Source organism: Chenopodium album, chromosome 14 (genome assembly GCF_948465745.1).
Source record: "Chenopodium album chromosome 14, dcCheAlbu1.1, whole genome shotgun sequence".
NCBI classification, from domain to species: Eukaryota; Viridiplantae; Streptophyta; class Magnoliopsida; order Caryophyllales; family Amaranthaceae; genus Chenopodium; species Chenopodium album.
The window spans coordinates 46,417,623-46,438,777 of NC_137847.1; the positions used below are offsets into that span (position 1 = coordinate 46,417,623).

At 39.3% G+C, this 21,155-nt stretch overlaps 1 protein-coding gene and 1 pseudogene across 1 annotated transcript; both read left to right on the plus strand.

The window, feature by feature from the left end:
• Window positions 1–15,326: 15,326 nt before the first annotated feature.
• Window positions 15,327–17,642, plus strand: LOC145580296 (magnesium-chelatase subunit ChlI, chloroplastic-like). The gene is made up of 3 exons (XM_081637721.1): window positions 15,327–15,541; window positions 15,646–15,770; window positions 16,387–17,642. Exons 1-3 carry the CDS (start codon window positions 15,439–15,441, stop codon window positions 17,434–17,436), a joined length of 1,278 nt encoding a protein of 425 aa, XP_081493847.1. The 5' UTR covers window positions 15,327–15,438; the 3' UTR covers window positions 17,437–17,642.
• Window positions 17,643–19,662: 2,020 nt separating this feature from the next.
• LOC145579347 (protein PELOTA 1 pseudogene) lies at window positions 19,663–21,117 on the plus strand (annotated as a pseudogene).
• Window positions 21,118–21,155: the final 38 nt, after the last annotated feature.

Genomic DNA, 21,155 nt, shown 5'->3' on the forward strand with positions numbered 1-21,155 from the left:
AAATATTTGGGATTGTCGACTATAATTGGGAGGTCAAAGAAAATAATTTTTACTTTTTTGAAAGAGCGAATCTGGAAAAAACTCCAAGGGTGGAAGGAGAGGCTCCTATCAAGGCCAGGGAAAGAGATTCTCATTAAAGCGGTGGCACAAGCAATACCCACCTATATGATGAGCATTTTTAAAATTCCCGATGGTTTAATTGACGAAATTCACTCGTTATTGGCAAAATTCTTGTGGGGCTCAAATGGCGCGGAGAGGAAAATGCATTGGCATAAGTGGGAGGACCTTTGTATCTGAAATCAAAAGGAGGACCGGGGTTTCATGATTTGAGGGTGTTTAATCAAGCAATGTTGGCAAAACAAGGGTGGAGATTGATGACTGATCATGGCTCTTTGTTGCATCAGAATCTGAAAGTGAGATATTTCAAGAATGTTGAGTTCTTGGAGACAAAAATGGGGTATAATCCAAGCTATAGCTGGCGTAACTTATGGGGGGCCAAGAGTTTACTTCTCAAAGGCTTGAAGTGGAGAGTGGGGAATGGTACCCGCATTAAAGTTTGGGATGATTCCTGGCTTCCGGGTAGAGGAGCTCATTTTGTTCCTACTCCTCTTGCTAATAGTGATCCTGATCTCAGAGTATGTGATATTATTGACAATACAAGGCAATGCTGGAATGATGCTTTGCTTGGTACAACTTTTTCTGCTGCTGACAGACTCACTATATTAGAGCTACCTTTTCCTCTCTCTGGGCAATGTGATTGTAGACACCCAAAAATGTCTCCCCAAAACCAAACCCGATGATAAACAACCTTTCACCGCCATTATTGGTCAGGTTGAGTATTTAACCTTTGTAATGCTTAAATCCATATTCATTCCCAATACATTTCATAAACCAATCCAATTCCTAGCTCATTTCCCTAAACCATAACTTACTTTCCACTTTTCGTGTTCACATCACAAAACCGAGAGAAACTGATTTTGTGGCCTTACAATTTTGATCCAATTATTATTTTTTTAGATAGTCCTTGAAATAACCCTTCCAACAGTATATCATAAGCCCAATTCCGATTTAAAACGAAGAAGATATGAGCAAAATACTAAACTCGGCCCAAAACCGACACCCTTTCACTAAAACGGCCATATCTTAAAATATAAAAATGATTTTGACATGATTCTAATTGGATTGGAAATTATACTTGATACTCTTTTCAATGATATATTATATGCCTTATTCCGAGTTACGGATCAAAAGTTATCATAGTTTTAAAAACAAGTAAAAAACTGGAATTACCGCGCAACAACTAAATTGCCGCGTCACGGCAGTTGCTGACGTGTCACGGTACCTGGTACCGTGACACGATATTCTGAACCGTGTTGCGGTACACATATCGTGACACGGTGCTTTCCCGTTGACAGGCTAAAGTCGTATCACCTAATCAAAAGTAATTACCTAAGTCCTCCAACTAAAGTAGATAGGGAAGTAGGGTCGAATCCACAGGAAAACTGGTGTTTCTATTCCTAATTAATTATTATAATCCAAATTATTAAAGTAACCAATATTTGATGTGATTATAAACTATACTACGAAGATTATGAGTAAAGAGAATAATTAAGGAAGAAATCAATAATAATAAAGCCTAGGGCATAGGTTCACTAATAAACAATATTCCAGGGTAAAACACAATAATCAATCATCAATGCATTAATTAATCAGATCATAAAGGGCTTTCGCTACGTGTTACAATCACATAATTAATTTACCGGTATTAAATCTCATCTCTCGAATCTCGACCTAACCATTTATAAATTAATCTGCCTATTGAAACTAAGCCTAAACATCAATTCTCATCTCTCGAATCTCGAATCAATATTGCTAAACTCATACAATTAAACCTGGCCAAATCTAATTGCATAGCATATAAACAATCAATAGGAAATCAATTAAGCATTAATGATCAACAATCATAAAATTACCCTTTCATATTATTTATTAGATCCCCGAAAACCCTAGAAGGAAAACTACTCAGACATAATTAAAATTAAGCAAAACATAATAATTAAACAAGACATGAAAGAAAAATAGAATGAATAAAATACTGAGATTAATTAAGAGAGAAATCGTACCAAGTTGGCGGAATTACAATAGAGTTGAGGAACAAGAAAGAGAATAAAAGTCTAGAGAGAGAAAGTTGAGTAGAGAGAAGGAAGAGAATAAAAACTAGAGTAAGAGAATTATGAAGAAGTCTCCAATTTTGTCTCCTAAAATTGCATTAATACTAAGCAAGAAGATTTCCGCTAAAACAAAAGTAAAACGGAAAACTAAACTCCCTAAAGAAAACACGCGCCCGGTCGGGCAGTGGCTCGCCCGACCGGGCCCGCCTTTTCCTCTTCAAATGTCTTCTCGCGCCCGGCCGGGCAGTGGCTCGCCCGACCGGGCCCGCCTCCCTTGCCTTAGATATCTTCTCGCGCCCGGTCGGGCGCGTGATCCGGGCGCGGGTCCCTTCAAGGTATTGCTCCGCCCCGCCCGGCCGGGCGCGCCTTCGGGCGGAGCTCTAGTGGTCCGGGCGAGGCTTCTTGGGCCTCGAGGCTCTTCCTTGGGCTCACCAACTTGGCCCAAACGCCTCATATCTCCAAAACTGAGCCCTTAGTCACCGATTTGCTACCTCCAATCGGTCTTGGGCTATCGAACGTGGTCGCGGTCTTTCAATACTTGTAGATGCTCCTCGAAAAACCCGGGAAAATGCTCCAAGTACGCAAATTCCTACAAAACTCAAGCAAAACTACCAAAGCACTGGAAAACACAAATTAGTAATAAAAGTGGCTCGTAGGAGCCAAAAACACTACTAATTACGACCAAGGGACGGGGATAAATATATATATAAAATGTCACATCAAACTCCCCCAAGCCAAACCTTTGCTTGTCCCTAAGCAAAGAGCTCCTCAATGAACAATAAAACATGCCTCACCCCAATATAAAAATCAAGCACAAACGATTCAAGGCAAATCAAGTGAGCATGCTTCAAAACCAACCAATCCTATCCATCTAATCGCCCTTCCTCCCCAACAATTGTCAAATAGAGCAAACCACAAGAGCATATAGAATTCAAGACTAGTGCTCACACACTCAACTCTCATTTATGTGGCAAGTAAAAGATGTACTCGATCGCTCTCCATCCCAACCCCTTTAATGTGAACAGTGCCCTCCCAAACTCACAACACTCGTGTGTTTGAAAAGACATACACTCAACCTATTAGTCGACTCGGAATATGTCAAATCATAACTTGCATTGATAAACAACACTTTCACATTTACACAACTCTATGCACAAGGTCGGAAGGTCTTTAAAGCTTGTAATGTAAGGCTAGGGTGAAGGGTAAGATAAATTTGGGAATATGTGAGAGAAAAGCCTTGCTAAAAGGGAGCCATATCCTAATAAACCCATGACCAAATATAATGATCATACACATCTCCAACAAAACTAACTCCAACACAAATCCACCAAATATACTCCAATCATAAAAACCAAACTCAATACTTACAAAATTCACTCATAAAAATATGATAATATAAACTAGAGCGAATAAACAAAATCAAACTCAAATATTTACAATGATACTCAATTTTTTCTCTTTCTTTTCTTTTGATCAACCTTCACTTAGATAATTTGAACATCAAGCACTTTTTTTTCTTTTTGCTCTTTTTTTTTTCATTTTTTTTTCTCCCTTTTTTTTCATTAGAAGTTCACTTCCTTTTTTTTTTACTTTTTTTCCTTTCTTGAACTTCTTTTTTTTTCTTTTTCCTTTTCATCACACTTTTATTTTTCAAATATATACACAATAAAACTCATCAAAATAAAAATATGATCAAGAACAAATAACTTCTTAAACCCACCCAAATTGTGCAAATAATGTGCACACTACAAACTCCCTCACCTCACTCACTAATAGCTCCCCCAAGCCAAGCTTGGGACTAGTAACCAATGGGGCAAACATGGCTTGTAATGTGGCTAAAAACAATAAAAAGTCAAGGCAACAACATGGGTAGCAAGAAGGGAACAAATGTATCTAAATAAATCTGAAGGCTACCTAAAAGAACAAATGCCTTCGTCCTCCACATGTGCATAATAATGAGTTATGAAACACTACTCATCGTTGCAAATCAATACTCAAATTCATTGACATACCAGGAACTAAACACACATTCCTAACCAAATCAACTAGTCAAGCACTATATTCACAAGTAGTTGGACAAAATTGACGCATGTTTAGGAATCCAAGTAACTAAACTTCAAATCATGATCAACTAATCCACAACGCTCAAAATCAAATACCAAGAATCAAAACAATTTTTCTCAAGTATGGGGCACAGGGAAGCATGATTTACAGTTCATTGGTTCGTATTTTTTTATTTTTTTATTTTTTATTTTTTCAATTTTTTTGTATTTTTCATATAAGGAAAGCAATAAACTAATCTAAAAAGCAATAAATCTAAACTAACAAAACACACCAAAAATAAACAAAAATAAAGAAAAAGGAAGAAGAAAAAATATATACCAAATCCAAAAATCTCCCCCAAGCCAAGATCGGACAATGTCCTCATTGGCTCGAAAGTAGCCCAGCTGGCTACTCATCCTCATCTTGGTCCATCCGAGAGGACCCACCTGCTCCACCACTGGAACCTGCACCATCTGCACCAAAAGAGCTACCACCGAAATAGTTAGCATGAAAAGTCCCCCCCGGCGGTCCCCCAAAAGGAATGTCCTGGCCGTACCCATGGAACGAGGAATAGTCTGTGTAAATACCATGGGCAGTGGGATCCCTATCGTATCCCTGAGGTGGGGGCTGGAACCAGTCTGGGTAAACAGCATCGTCGGGAATGTTTCCCCGACGAGCATAATCATCATAAATGGGGTAGAGTCCCCTACCCTGGTTCCTCTCTAGGTAGCCTAGCCTCTGGTCGACAGAACCAATCATCTGTCTGAACTCGGTCTGGGTCTGCTCTATGCGACCTATGGCCTGGCCAATACTCTGCAAGTCCCAAACTTGGTCAGAGTCACCGTGAGGGACGGAATGGGACTGTCGGGGTGGTGATGGTGGCTGTGGAATGGGTGCATAGGTTAGTTTGGGCCCGGTCGGGCGCCAATACCGCCCAGTCGGGCGATCAATTCTTCTCCAAAATTTCTTCTCGCGCCCGGTCGGGCGCTCCTTCGCCCGGTCGGGCGATTATTAAACAAATTCTAAGCCAACTCTCGCGCCCGGTCGGGCGCCAATACCGCCCGGTCGGGCCCGAGAGTAAGGTTTGACGATTCTACTTTCTTCAAATTTGGCTAACTCTTTTCTTGTAAACTGTACCAAAAACTCATAAAACTCATTAAATTCCCTCCTCTCTCCTCTCATAAGAAAAAGAAGAAAAATAAAAATAAAAACAAGTAAAATACGGGTTGCCTCCCGCAAAGCGCTGGTTTATCTAGGTCCCGCACGACCTACTTACCATAGTTTTCTCAAGGTGAACTGGAACTAGTTAGGTGTAGTAGTTCAACTGCACCAATTGTAGCCCCTTCGTGATATATCTTAAGCCTCTGACCATTTACCTTGAACTCATTACCATGCTCGTCAAACAACTCTACAGAACCGAACTTGTTGGCCCTTTTCACTGTGAAAGGACCCGACCACCTTGACTTCAACTTTCCTGGGAAAAGTTTAAGCCTAGAGTTGAATAACAACACCTTGTCACCCTCTTTGAATTCTCTCGGAAAGATCATCTTGTCGTGCCATCTCCTAGTCTTCTCCTTGTAGACTCGCGCACTATCATAGGCCATCAACCTAAACTCATCAAGCTGGTTAAGTTGTAGAAGCCTCTTTTCTCCCGCTAGCTTAGCGTCCAAATTGAGCTCTTTAATAGCCCAATATGCCTTGTACTCTAACTCCACCGGAAGATGACATGCTTTACCATACACAAGTCTATAGGGAGTGGTACCTATAGGGGTCTTAAATGCGGTTCTATATGCCCAAAGGGTGTCATCCAACTTATCGCTCCAATCTTTCCTAGATTTTGCTACCACCTTCTCTAAGATGACCTTAATCTCGCGATTAGACACTTCGACTTGGCCACTAGTTTGGGGATGGTAGGCTAGCCCTGTCCTATGGTAAACACCATACTTCTTTAGGAGGGTATCTAACTTCCGCTCATGAAAGTGGGATCCTCCGTCACTGATTATGGCTCTAGGCACTCCAAATCTAGGAAAAATAGTTTTCTTGAAAAGCCTATGGACCACCTTGGCATCATTGGTAGGAGTGGCAATGGCTTCTACCCACTTGGATACATAATCTACGGCGACTAGTATATAACGGTTCCCTCTAGAGGAAGGGAACGGTCCCATGTAATCAACACCCCAAACATCAAAAATTTCTACTTCCAAAATCCCAGTTTGAGGCATCTCGTGCCGCCGCGAAATGTTGCCGGTCCTCTGGCAAGAGTCACAAGCCTACACAAAAATGTTAGCATCCTTGAACATGGTGGGCCAATAGAATCCTGACTCGTTTATCTTGGCCACTGTTTTAGAGGGACCATGATGTCCTCCATAAGGTGAAGTGTGGCTGCTAGTGAGAATACCATGTACCTCCCATTCTGGGACACACCTGCGAAATAATCCATCTGCACACTCACGAAACAAAAAGGGATCATCCCAAAAATAATGTTTGACATCATACAGGAATTTCTTTTTTTGTTGGTAGGACAAGTCAAGAGGTAGAGTACCACCCACTAAATAATTTGCAAAATCGGCGTACCAGGGGTGTTGCTCTACAACTGCATACAGGTTGTCATCAGGGAATGAATCATCTATGGGGAGAAAATCCTTACCCTCATCATACCTGATTCGTGACAAGTGATCTGCCACAACGTTCTCTGCACCCTTTTTATCCCTTATTTCAATGTTGAAGTCCTGGAGCAAGAGAACCCACCGGAGTAGCCTAGGCTTTGATTCAGCTTTGGCTATCAAGTACTTTAAAGCTGCATGGTCAGTAAAAACAATAACTTTAGAACCAACTAGATATGATCTAAATTTTTCTAAAGCATAAATGACAGCTAAAAACTCCTTCTCCGTAGTGGCATAGTTGACTTGAGCCTCATCCAAAGTTTTACTAGCATAGTAGATAGCATGTAAAACTTTGTCCTTCCTCTGTCCAAGCACGACTCCTAGAGCAAAATCGCTTGCATCACACATGATCTCGAAAGGAAGATTCCAATCGGGAGCACATATGATGGGTGCCGATATCAAAGCCTGCTTAATCCTGTTGAAAGACTCAAGACACTCATCAGTAAATATAAAAGGGGCATCCTTAAGTAAAAGCTGAGTCAGTGGTTTGGCAATTTTAGAAAAATCTTTGATAAAACGGCGATAAAACCCCGCATGACCCAAGAAACTCCTAACTCCCTTAACATTAACTGGGGGAGGTAATTGCTCAATCACTGAAATTTTAGCTTTATCTACCTGTATGCCCTTATCAGATACAATATGACCTAGGACTACTCCCTCCGTCACCATAAAGTGACACTTCTCCCAATTTAAGACCAAGTTGCATTCTTCACATCTTTTAAGGATTTTAGCTAAATTTATTATACATAAATCAAATGAAGAACCATAGACACTAAAATCATCCATAAAGACTTCCATGATAGACTCTATGAAATCAGAAAAAATGTTCATCATGCAACGTTGAAAAGTAGCAGGTGCATTACACAAACCAAAAGGCATTCTACGATATGCAAAAGTGCCATAAGGGCATGTAAATGTTGTCTTTTCCTGATCTTCAGGGTGGATCGGAATTTGGAAAAATCCTGAATACCCATCCAGATAGCAAAAGAACTTATGGTTAGCTAACCTCTCAAGCATTTGATCAATAAAGGGGAGAGGGAAATGGTCCTTTTTAGTGGCGACATTTAATCTACGATAATCAATGCACATACGCCACCTTGTAACAGTTCTAGTGGGAATTAATTCATTTTTATCATTTTTAATAACGGTCATCCCACCCTTCTTAGGAACCACTTGTACAGGACTTACCCATTTGGAGTCAGAAATAGGATAGATAATACCTGCATCAAGTAATTTCATAACCTCTTTCTTGACCACCTCTTGCATATTGGGATTCAACCTCCTCTAGGGTTGAATGCAGGGCTTGTAGTTGTCCTCTAGGTGTATCCTGTGCATACAAAAATCTGGGCTTATACCCTTGAGATCATCAATACTGTACCCTATTGCCCTTTTGTGGGTTCGGAGAACCTCTAGAAGTTGGGAAGTTTGTGGGTCATCAAGTGCAGTACTAATGATCACAGGGTGCATTTCCTGCTTATCAAGAAAAACATATTTTAAATGAGAAGGGAGAGGTTTTAGTTCAGGTTTCTTTACCTCTGCAGGTTTCGATTCCTGAACTAATTTTACTACCTTCTTATTTTCTTTGTCATCAAGTTCTTCCATGGCAAGTGCTTTCTCAATAATATCCACCTCCTTGCTCCAGATACTCGCATCATCTGCAGACAAATTACCACAAAGTATTTCTTCCAAGGGATCCCTTGCAAGAATCTGTGTCAAGCTATCATCACAAATATCATCCATTATATCAATAACATCAATCAAACAACAGTTTTCCTCAAGCATAGGACCTTTTAAAACCTTCCCTAAATTAAAAGTAATATTATCATCACCAACAGATAGGGTTAGTTTACCATTTTTAACATCTATAATGGCTCCTGCAGTATGGAGAAAAGGCCTACCTAATATAATGGGTATTTGTGTGTCCTCAGCCATGTCCAATACAACAAAATCAACAGGGATGAAAAATTTACCAACTCTAACAGGGACGTCCTCTAAAATACCTAGGGGATATTTAACAAAACGGTCTGCCATTTGCAAAGTGATATTTGTAATTTTTAAATCACCCATATTTAATTTAGCACAAACAGACGATGGCATTACACTGACAGAAGCACCCAAATCACATAATGCTTTATCTATGAAGACATTACCAATATGACAAGGGATAGAAAAACTACCAGGATCCTTTAATTTAGGAGGAGATTTATTTTGTAACAATGGACTACACTCCTCAGTAAAAGCTACAGTTTCTACCTCATTAAAGGCCCTCTTCCTAGTCAAAATATCTTTCATAAATTTAGCATATGCAGGAACCTGTGTAATAAGTTCAGTAAAAGGAACCGTTACCTGCAAATTTTTAACAACCTCCAGAAACTTACCAAACTGCTTGTCCAACTTAGTCTTTAGTTGGCGATTAGGGAATGGTAATTTGATAACTGGTGGTGCTTCCTACTCTTCCCCTGGGGTACATCCTTCCCTGGGGTTGTACCCTGCAATGAATCATCAAAAATATTAGCATCAGGAATTTTACCCTGCAGACCTGCAGGGGAAATTGGTACAACGGAATCAGGATTAGCAATATTAGATAATTCAGGTTCATCCTCCTTGGGCATCTGGGGCCCATCGTAGTGTGAACCACTCCTTAGGGTGATTGCATTTGCATGATCCATAGGTTGAATTCCCTGCGCTGGCAGAGCTCCCTGCTGACGAGATTGAAGGGTAGAGGACAATTGTGCTATTTGGGTGTCCATGACTTTATTATGGGCTATAATAGAGTCAATCTGTTGGTCTCTACTCTCCATATGTTTTTGCATGTTAGTCAGCATTGCCCTAATTTCTGATAAAGCAAGGTCAGAAGATGTAGTAGGGGGCTGTGATGGGGGTTTCTGATTAGCATGAGGATGGTAATATTTCTGCTGTGGAGGGGGTGCTTTTTGTGGTTGTTGTGGAGGTGGAGGATTTTGAACATGGGTGCTACGGTAAGATAGGTAGGGATGGTTCCGGTAGCCAGGATTGTAGGAATTGGAGTATGGGTTATTTTGCTTGTAAGTTTGGAAAGCATTAACTTGCTCCATTGAACTCCTGCAATCTTGTTCAAAATGACCTACACTTCCACAATTTTCACAGAAAGCATCATTAGCATTATTAGAAACAGCAGAAACATTAGCAACAGAATTAGGATTGTTAGTAGTAAGATTATCTAGTTTCTGACAAATAGAAGTAAGCTGGGCTTGCAATAAAGTGACTGAATCAACATGATGCTTGCCCTTGTTAGCAAAACCTCTAGCATTCCCATATTGGGAATTATGGATTGCCATATCTTCAATAACCTGACCTGCATCATCAACATTTAAATTCATAAATCTACCGCTAGTTGCGGAATCTAAAATTGTCCTAGATGCATTTCCTAAACCATTGTAAAAAGCTTGAATCAACTGCCACTTCGCCAAATTGTGGTGGGGACACTCCCTCTGCAGATCCTTGAATCTTTCCCAAGCTTCATATAATGCTTCATCTGCCTCTTGGGCAAAATTCTGGATAGCGCTTCTCAATAAAGTTGTTTTCTCTGCAGGGTAATATTTATTATAAAAATTCAACGCAAGAGTCTCCCAGTTAGTAATACCAAGTGCAGCTCTATTCAAACTATTAAACCATAATTTAGCTTTTCCACATAAAGAAAAGGGAAAAAGAATCTCCCTGATTTGATCCTGCGTTACCCCATTTTGCCTAATAGTATTGCAGTATTGACAGAAATCTGCAATGTGAAGATTAGGATCTTCACCCCTTGCTCCACTGAATTGCTTTCTTTCTATCATCGTTATGAACTGGGGCTTGATCTCGAACTGGACTCCCTCGAGGTCGGGCGTAGGAGAAAGATGTGGAAAATCCGTCAGCGATGGTTGCGAATAATCGCTAAGCTTGCGAGGTGGAGGTGGTGGTGGTGTACCCATCTCTAGTTCTGAATCAGAAGAATGCTCTGAATCACTAGAAGTAGGTAATGGATTTCTAGGAATATTATTACTCCCAGAGTCTGCTGAGATCTGCCTGTAGAAATTCTTCTGTCTATGAAACGAGCGTTCGATCTCAGGATCGAATGGAATGTAACCTGATCTGGAACACCTGGGCATAAACAAAGAACTAAAAAGACAGATATTAGAACTACCTCAAAGAACTAATGTCCTTTGAGGCAAAAGGGAAAAATAATCTAAACTACAAAAACAATTAGAAATAAAAATAAAACCGTTTCCCCGGCAACGGCGCCAAATTTTGACAGGCTAAAGTCGTATCACCTAATCAAAAGTAATTACCTAAGTCCTCTAACTAAAGTAGATAGGGAAGTAGGGTCGAATCCACAGGGAAACTGGTCTTTCTATTCCTAATTAATTATTATAATCCAAATTATTAAAGTAACCAATATTTGTTGTGATTATAAACTATACTACGAAGATTATGAGTAAAGAGAATAATTAAGGAAGAAATCAATAATAATAAAGCCTAGGGCATAGGTTCACTAATAAACAATATTCCAGGGTAAAACACAATAATCAATCATCAATGCATTAATTAATCAGATCATAAAGGGCTTTCGCTACGTATTACAATCACATAATTAATTTACCGGTATTAAATCTCATCTCTCGAATCTCGACCTAACCATTTATAAATTAATCTGCCTATTGAAACTAAGCCTAAACATCAATTCTCATCTCTCGAATCTCGAATCAATATTGCTAAACTCATACAATTAAACCTGGCCAAATCTAATTGCATAGCATATAAACAATCAATAGGAAATCAATTAAGCATTAATGATCAACAATCATAAAATTACCCTTTCATATTATTTATTAGATCCCCGAAAACCCTAGAAGGAAAACTACTCAGACATAATTAAAATTAAGCAAAACATAATAATTAAACAAGACATGAAAGAAAAATAGAATGAATAAAATACTGAGATTAATTAAGAGAGAAATCGTACCAAGTTGGCGGAATTACAATAGAGTTGAGGAACAAGAAAGAGAATAAAAGTCTAGAGAGAGAAAGTTGAGTAGAGAGAAGGAAGAGAATAAAAACTAGAGTAAGAGAATTATGAAGAAGTCTCCAATTTTGTCTCCTAAAATTGCATTAATACTAAGCAAGAAGATTTCCGCTAAAACAAAAGTAAAACGGAAAACTAAACTCCCTAAAGAAAACACGCGCCCGGTCGGGCAGTGGCTCGCCCGACCGGGCCCGCCTTTTCCTCTTCAAATGTCTTCTCGCGCCCGGCCGGGCAGTGGCTCGCCCGACCGGGCCCGCCTCCCTTGCCTTAGATATCTTCTCGCGCCCGGTCGGGCGCGTGATCCGGGCGCGGGTCCCTTCAAGGTATTGCTCCGCCCCGCCCGGCCGGGCGCGCCTTCGGGCGGAGCTCTATTGGTCCGGGCGAGGCTTCTTGGGCCTCGAGGCTCTTCCTTGGGCTCACCAACTTGGCCCAAACGCCTCATATCTCCAAAACTAAGCCCTTAGTCACCGATTTGCTACCTCCAATCGGTCTTGGGCTATCGAACGTGGTCGCGGTCTTTCAATACTTGTAGATGCTCCTCGAAAAACCCGGTAAAATGCTCCAAGTACGCAAATTCCTACAAAACTCAAGCAAAACTACCAAAGCACTGGAAAACACAAATTAGTAATAAAAGTGGCTCGTAGGAGCCAAAAACACTACTAATTACGACCAAGGGACGGGGATATATATAAAATGAACACATCACCCGTGTCTATTCCATGTTTTTCTCATGCGTTTATGAACTTGGACGCATTTTTAGGCAAATTGTACACCGCAACACGGTGGGCTATACCTTGCCACGGTGGACTAGTGCCGTGTCACGGTACACATACCGTGACACGGTTCTTTCACGTGTCTTCTCCGTGTTTTCTTTACGGAATGGACGTTTTTTGGGCCGAATTGTGCATCGCGACACGGCGCTCTGTGCCGCGCCACGGTGGATAATGTCGTGACACGGTTCCTCGTACCGTTTCATGGTGCCCAACACCGTGTCACGGTGCCCAATTAGATTTTTTTCTGCAGCTCTTATCTATTCTAGGGTTCCGTGCATCCCTCTGCTCGTCTCCTCTATAAATACAAACCTGATTTCTGCAGTTTCGGGGCACCAAAAATCATTTTCTCTCTCCTTACACCAAAAACCTTCTATCTTCTCTCTCTTGCTTAAACCTTATTTCTAGCCTCCCTATTCCTCCACCATACATCCCTTAAGCACTCTAAGGAGTCTATACTTGACCCGAGGTTCCGTCCCTTAAATCAAGGCGTGAAAGGTAGAATTAACTGAGGGTTTGGACCAAATCAACTCTACTTTTTATTTAATTTAATTGTTTCAATTTTATTCATATTTTTATTGAAGTTATTAACAGTTTATTCATGATGTAGCAATTCAAGAAAACACGAAAAGTGAGTAATTAATCATTAAATTACTTATTTTTATTTTAATATTGCTAGTATCATGATTAGGTTTATTATTATTTGATTTGACTAACAATTTATTGTTGAATTGCTTCCAATATTAATGTTGGTTCTATTATATTTTATTATCACTATATTGCATGTTTAAAAGGAATACATAATTGAAAATCACGCCTAATAAGATAATTTGGACAACCGATTTAGGTTCCTTTTTAATCTTGTTGTTTAATTAAGTGATCACAAATATTTTAGAATTATATGTTGCATTAATATTCAACCCCAATTTAGTCTAATGTTAGTTTGGAGCAAATTGAATATTTTGTTTGTATGCCTTTGAGATCGCAAGAATCACTTTTTATAATAAGAATCGAGTAGAGGCCAATACGGGTGAATGTGACTCCATGACTCACTTCGTACCATCATCCCCGATCCTCCTTTCGTGGTTCCGAACCATATGGAGTTAGTAATATCGTGGATTATGAATGGGATGTAACTTTCATGGGTCAATCGTTGTTGTCTATTGTTGTCCCTTATCGTGGTTGCCTTTTATGATCCGTGAACGGTTTACAAGTTCCTTAAAAACTTGTTGGCGGCTCCCTACTTTCCTTGTCCCTAATCGTATATGTCAATTCCCACTTCCTATGAGTGCCAAATATATTCACAACATGCTTAACGTAGGCGCACTTCAAACAACGCCTACAGTGATACACGGTTTTGGTGGTCTACGAAGGATGGGATTTATTATGTAAAATGTGGGTATTGGCTTGGTCGAATGGGGAATCTTAGAACTTGGGATTTATTTCATGGGGATGACTCAACTTCTATGTGGAAGCTGATCTGGAATGTTGGTGGGCCGCACAAGATTTGTCACTTCTTATTGGCGAGCTTGCAAAGGGAGCTTGGCTGTTATGGCAGAACTTCACAGACGCCACTTAAGAGACACCAAGCAATGTCCTTTTTGTGAGGGAGAGGATGAGTCTATTATGCATACCCTATTCAGATGCAAATATGCTAGAGCAATCTGGAATCACAGTGATATGAAGGATCTACTTGTTGTTGCCCCATCTCTTTCTTTTGCTGACAGATTGTGCTGGATATCAGGTAAAATAAATAAGGATCGTCTTCGAGTCTTTGCTTCTCTTTGTTGGGAGCTTGACACTGTAGGAATTCGCATTTATTCAACAACGAGACTAATATTGATGCTGTGTGAGTGGGAATTGGGTTTGTAAAATTGTCCTATGATTATGAGGTGTATAATGCTAAGGTGGGAGGTGCAAGAAGTAGTGTTAATTCCTCTCTGAATGCATCCTGGACTCCCCCTCCTTTTGGCAAAATTAAGGTGAATGTTGATGCTCACATTATGAGTGATTGCGGAAGTTTGGGGTTGTTTTCAGAGGATCTAATGGACAATTAATTGCGGCTGCTGTGAAACATATGGAAGTGAGATGGAATTCGGAGATGGCAGAGGCTGGTGCCGCACGATTTGGGGTGGAATTAGCTCGCAGATTGGGGTTTCAGGAGGTTTTGTTGGAGTGCGATTCATTGTCAGTGGTTCGTGCGATTCAGACAAAACAGCAGGGGCATGCTCCCATCTTCCTCCTGTACGAGGATATCTTTAAGGAAAATGGTGCTTTTATTTCTTTCCAATTTAAGCATATTAAAAGAGCTGGTAACTCGATTGCTCATTATGTTGCTAGATGGGCAACGGATGTAAACTCGGAACGTATTTGTACTAACTCTTTCCCCAAAACCTTCAAACTTTGGCAGAAATTGATCTTTATTAATTGATTGCTCCGTTGGTTTCAAAAAAAAAAAAAAAAAAAAAAAAAAAAAAAAATCTATCTCCTCAACCAATCGAGTAACTCTTTACCGATCGAGTAAATCAATTATGAAAATCGGCCCATAACATATGATTAGTTTTTAACCCCTTACATGATGAAAATAAGAAAGAGGCCAAAAGCAAAAGCTATCTCCTTATCTGGCCTTATCCTATGCTAAACCCAGCCAATGACCAGTCACTTCCCAATTTTCATTTCATGATTTTCGTGGTTTAGCCTTCAACACCCACACACTCTACTCCTCCACTCCAGTCTTCCTTCCCACTGCCATGGCTGGATTGCTTGGATCTTCTTCAACTGCACTCTTTGCTTCTCGCCCTCTTTCTTCTTCCTCCCCTAAACTCTCTTCTTCCACCATTTCTTCTACCCCTGGTATTTTCTCTCTCCTAATATGAAGTTTTGTGTCTTAATTTTCTTGATTTGGTAAGAATTTAAATGGGGTTTCTTTGTTAATGCTGGAATCTTTGTTTTTGCAGTTGTTTCTGGGAAATTTAATTGGAGAAAATTTTATGGTGGAATTGGGATTCCTGTGAAAAAGAATAGGTCTCAGCTTCAATTTTCAGTTTCAAATGTTGCCACTGAAATTAATTCTACTGTGCAGGTTTGATTCTTTTGTTGCGCCATTACATGTGATTTCAATTTTCAATATTGGTGTTATTGAATGTGACTTTAGTGCTATGGAAAATTTGAAGGAATTAATCATTATTATTGGGTGTAAATTAGCTTGAAATTTTGATTTTTGTGGTTTATGGGAAACTAAAAATGTAGTTGAGACTTGAGAGATCCGACCCCAGGTCTTGGTTACCACCCCTAAATTTAAATTTGAATTTGATTGTTTGATTTTATATTATTGCATAAATATATTAGGGTATTGTTTTTCATAAGCTATATGAGTTATGTATTCAAGGTACTTCGTATTAAGTTGGGAATTTACGAAATAATCACGGGTCATTTGGTGATAATATATGTTAGTGTTGCACATTTCTGTTGGAAGTGTGATTGAATGCTTGGATCATGTTCATAGACCATAAATATTCCTTTAATGTTGAATTGAATGGGTTTTTGTTGAATTAATTGATAGAGAATTAGAGATTGTTGATGTTGGTTAATATATTTTGGATAGGCAGTTTGATTAATTATAAGCTAGAAATTGAAATTTCTTGTTTGTTGTGATAAGAAAATTTTCAGTCAAATTTCTATAATTGTTTATTATTTAGGCTCCAAGGGTTGCAACAGAAAGCCAAAGGCCAGTCTATCCGTTTGCGGCTATAGTTGGGCAAGATGAGATGAAACTCTGTCTTTTGTTAAATGTTATAGACCCTAAGATTGGTGGGGTGATGATCATGGGTGACAGGGGTACAGGTAAATCCACTACTGTTAGGTCGTTGGTGGATTTGCTCCCAGAAATTAAGGTTGTTTCTGGAGATCCGTTTAATTCTGACCCTGAAGATCCCGAGTTGATGGGTGTAGAAGTAAGAGAAAAGGCCATAAAAGGAGAAGAACTTGCTGTTATGTTGACTAAAATTAATATGGTTGATTTACCTCTAGGTGCTACCGAGGACAGGGTTTGTGGGACCATCGACATTGAGAAGGCTTTAACTGAGGGAATTAAAGCGTTTGAGCCCGGACTTCTTGCTAAGGCTAATAGAGGAATACTGTATGTTGACGAGGTTAATCTTTTGGATGACCACTTGGTGGATGTTCTGTTGGATTCTGCTGCTTCAGGGTGGAACACTGTGGAAAGAGAGGGAATTTCCATTTCTCATCCTGCTCGGTTTATCTTGATTGGTTCAGGAAATCCCGAGGAAGGAGAGCTTAGACCTCAATTACTCGATCGTTTTGGGATGCATGCTCAAGTTGGAACTGTAAGAGATGCTGAGCTTAGGGTTAAGATTGTTGAGGAGAGGGCCCGCTTCGATAAGAATCCTAAAGAGTTCCGAGAGTCTTACAAGGAAGATCAAGATAAGCTAACAGACCAGATTACATCTGCAAGAAGCAACCTCTCTGCTGTTCAAATTGATCATGATCTCCGTGTAAAAATCTCTAAAGTCTGTGCTGAATTGAATGTTGATGGTTTGAGAGGTGACATTGTGACAAATAGAGCAGCAAAGGCTTTGGCTTCTCTTAAGGGTAGAGATAAGGTGACTCCTGAGGATATCGCTACTGTTATTCCCAATTGCCTAAGACATCGGCTAAGGAAGGATCCTTTGGAGTCTATTGATTCTGGTTTACTTGTTATTGAGAAGTTCTATGAAGTATTTAGCTGAACAATGCATATCCTCTTTCTGCCATTATCCTATGTCCTTAAATTTTGTCTACGGCTAGTAAACTATGCTTCTTTCTTAGTGCATGCGATTTCTGACCTGAGTGAAATATCCAATACTGTAATATTGTTGATTGAAACACATTCGGAAATCTAGGATTCTAAGTTACTTTATGAATATACTTCGTATGAGAGATTCTAAGGGATCAATCTATTGTTCTGCCTTGTAAATGATTACTGTCATACTGCTTGAAGATAACTCATATCTTAATCTTTGCTTCTTGAATTGTTCCTTAAGTGCAAACTATCGTAGTGCATTGAAACATACTCATGCCAAGGAATTCAGAGAACTCATGCCTTAGTTTTAGGTGCTGTTCACTTTTTCTTTCTAGCAATGATCTTTCTTTCTTCTCTAAAACATTTCCTTTTTTTCTTCTCTTTCCATGCATATGCTGTATAAACCAGTGTTTTTCGGTTTTGATAATAAGAATTTTACTCTTGTTAATCTGTTCTATAATTCCATGAGCCAATCATTTAATTTGGAAATATGTTGCTAAGAAAATTCAGATTTAGGCCAAATTATTTAGGAATATGTATATGACCCAACCGCAGTAGCAAAGATCAATCCCAATGTCCTCGGATCCTCGCATAATCCAACCCTTCCTTTTTCTTACACTTCTAATTTCCTGTTATTAAAGCTGATCACATTCCAAAATTGAAAGATGAAGCTCAATCAGCCATGATGGTTGTTGTCTACCTAGTGAATGCAGTAGTTTTCAGAACTGGGGAAACATTTGGACAACTGATAAACATCTCAAACAACGGCCGATTGGGTGAGTTGCAAATACATTTACGGTATGAATACACTGTTGTTTTTCTCAATATGATGGTCTTTTTAATATGTTAGTCGTAAATTAATCAAACTTTTTTCGGGTTACCTTATCCTTTTGTCACTATTTCTAAAATTAGAGTAGATTACCAAAAAAAAAAAAAGTCAGCAATTGATTGAAATCCAAATGCTTCCAAAAATAATACTTCCTTATTTAAAGTGGTGTATTTGTTGGAACAATGTTGCAAATCATAATGGAAGTAGAGCCGTCAATTTAGGTATTCAAGTCGGGTTCGGGTCGGGTCAAATCAAGTTTCGGGTTGAATTAGGATCAGGTTATGTCGGGTCAATCTAGCCTCATATCAGGTTCAGGTTCCGGTCGGGTCAATTTCGGTTTAGATTATTCCGGGTTGTTTACCTTTTTGGGTATAGGTCGGGTTCGATTCGAGTCAAATTCAGATGGGGTTCAATTTTTTTGGGTTGTGTTGAGTCGGGTTTGGGCAGGTTAATAGATGGTACATTCGGGTTCGGGTTAGGGTTGGGTTAGATAATTATTTGGTCGGATAATTTTAAAGTTAGATCATTCTTGGTTTTAATTTGGTTCAAGTTCAATTCGAATAAATATCGATGTGGTGAAGCTGAACTTATATAATTACGCCTTTTATAATTTGATCAAACATTATCAAGATTTTAGTAAGCCTATATGCGAAGTAATAGAGAACAAAAGGTATATAACCTGAACAAATTGTACCAATATTTTGTTAAGGATTGAGGGTTTACAGAACTGTACCACCTGAACGAAAGGTGTGTAAAATTTTATTAAACATTTCATGACTCGGGTCAATAACAGGTTGTGTTGGGATAAAATCGTTTTTAGGCTCTAATCTGGTCGGGTACTAATTTGAGTTCGGATTGTTGTCGGGGTCGAATTAAATCGGTTGACGGTTACTATCAAATCAGGTGTAGGTCGGGTTTAGGTCATAAAGTATTGGATCAAATCGGTTGTCGGTTAATATCAGGTCGGGTTACAGGTCACTAGTTTCACCCCATTGTTCGGGTACAAATCAGGTTCAGATCATTGCCGGTTCAGGTCGGGTTCTTGGGTCGGGTCAGTTTTTGACAGCTCTAAATAGAAGTTAAATATTGAAAAGATAAGAATAATTTTTTTTTTTTTTTTATGAAGGCAAAAGATAAGCATAATTTAAGAGCGTATTAAGTAGAATTTCTATGTATATTTAGGATAATTTATATTAGATATCAACTATAATTAGGAAGGTTTTTTTTTTTTTTTTTTTCTGAAAATAAATTTGGAAAGTAAAATTTGTAAGGGTTATCTGCTTTCCTTGTGGTCCAAGATATTGTAGCCTACAAATACTTATGTTATGTTCAAAAGAACCCTGATTCGTCAACAAGTGTAAGAATTTTTTTTTCCTTCAAAATATCACGATGAAGATCGTCCATAAGGATCTGGTTCGTGGCGGCCCTGGCAGTGTAAAGATGATTCCGGAAGAAGCAGAAGATCTGTGGGTTGCATACAATTTGATTGCTGAAGGTGATCATGTTGTAGGCGTTACTGTTAGGAAAGTAATGCGAGAGACGGCTTCTAGAGGGATGGATGCGGAGCGAGTGAAACTCAGGTTAGAAATTAAAGTGGAGGCTGTGGAATATGATAAAGAAGGTTCTGCCTTACGAATTCGAGGCAAAACCACTTTGGAAAACGGGTATGTAAAGATAGGTGCGTTCCATACGATGGAACTCGAGCTGCAACGACCTTTTGTCCTGAGGAAGAATGATTGGGACTCCTTGGTGTTGGATATGCTTAACCAAGCAGTTGATCCTGCTGCGAAAGCTGATCTGGCTGTGGTGTTACTGCAGGAGGGACTGGCACATGTGCTTTTGGTTGGTAAAAGTGTGACCCTTACTTGTGCTCGAGTAGAGGCCTCGATTCCTCGTAAACATGGACCTGGTATTGCAGGATATGAATCTGCCTTGAATATGTTTTTTGAGAATGTTTTACAGGCTTTCTTGAAGCATGTTGATTTTAAGGTTGTACGATGTGCTGTTATTGCAAGCCCTGGATTCACTAAAGACCAGTTTTACCGTCATTTGTTGCTGGAAGCGGAAAGAAAACAGATGAGATCTATACTAGAGAACAAGTCACGCATAGTTCTCGTGCATACGACTTCAGGATACAAGCATAGCCTAAAGGAGGTTTTGGATGCACCAAACATAATGAATATGATCAAGGATACAAAAGCTGCCCAAGAGGTTTGCGCCCTAGAGGACTTTTTTAATATGCTATCAAATGATCCAGATCGTGCTTGCTATGGTCCTAAGCATGTAGAAGTTGCTCATGATCGGATGGCAATTCAAACACTTCTTATTACAGACGAGCAGTTCAAGAATGCTGACATTGCAACACGAAAAAAGTACATTAACTTGGTCGGTTCAATTAAAGACTCTGGAGGAAGTGTTCATATATTCTCGTCCATGCATGTCTCAGGGGAGCAATTGGCACAGCTGACTGGCATTGCCGCAATTCTTCGCTTCCCTCTCCCTGATCTTGATGATATTGAAATGTGAAAGATGTTGAACCATTCGAAAATCATCTATGCATTGTTAAACTTGTTGCTGAAAAACGTGTACTCTAGTTCTGTTACCGATCCCTTTGCTATCAAAGACCCAGTGTCTCTGTAGTTGTAACTATTGTCAAGTTGATTTAAGTTTCCAGAATATGATTCATTAATTCATGTATCATCCCTTTATTACTGATGATTTTGACTATTTGTGTTTGTACCCTTTATTTATTTATTTTTTTTTATTTATTTATTTTTTTTTTTGGACGAAAAGAATGTGTTGCAATGTTAAGTAATATATAAATCTGTTAAATTAAA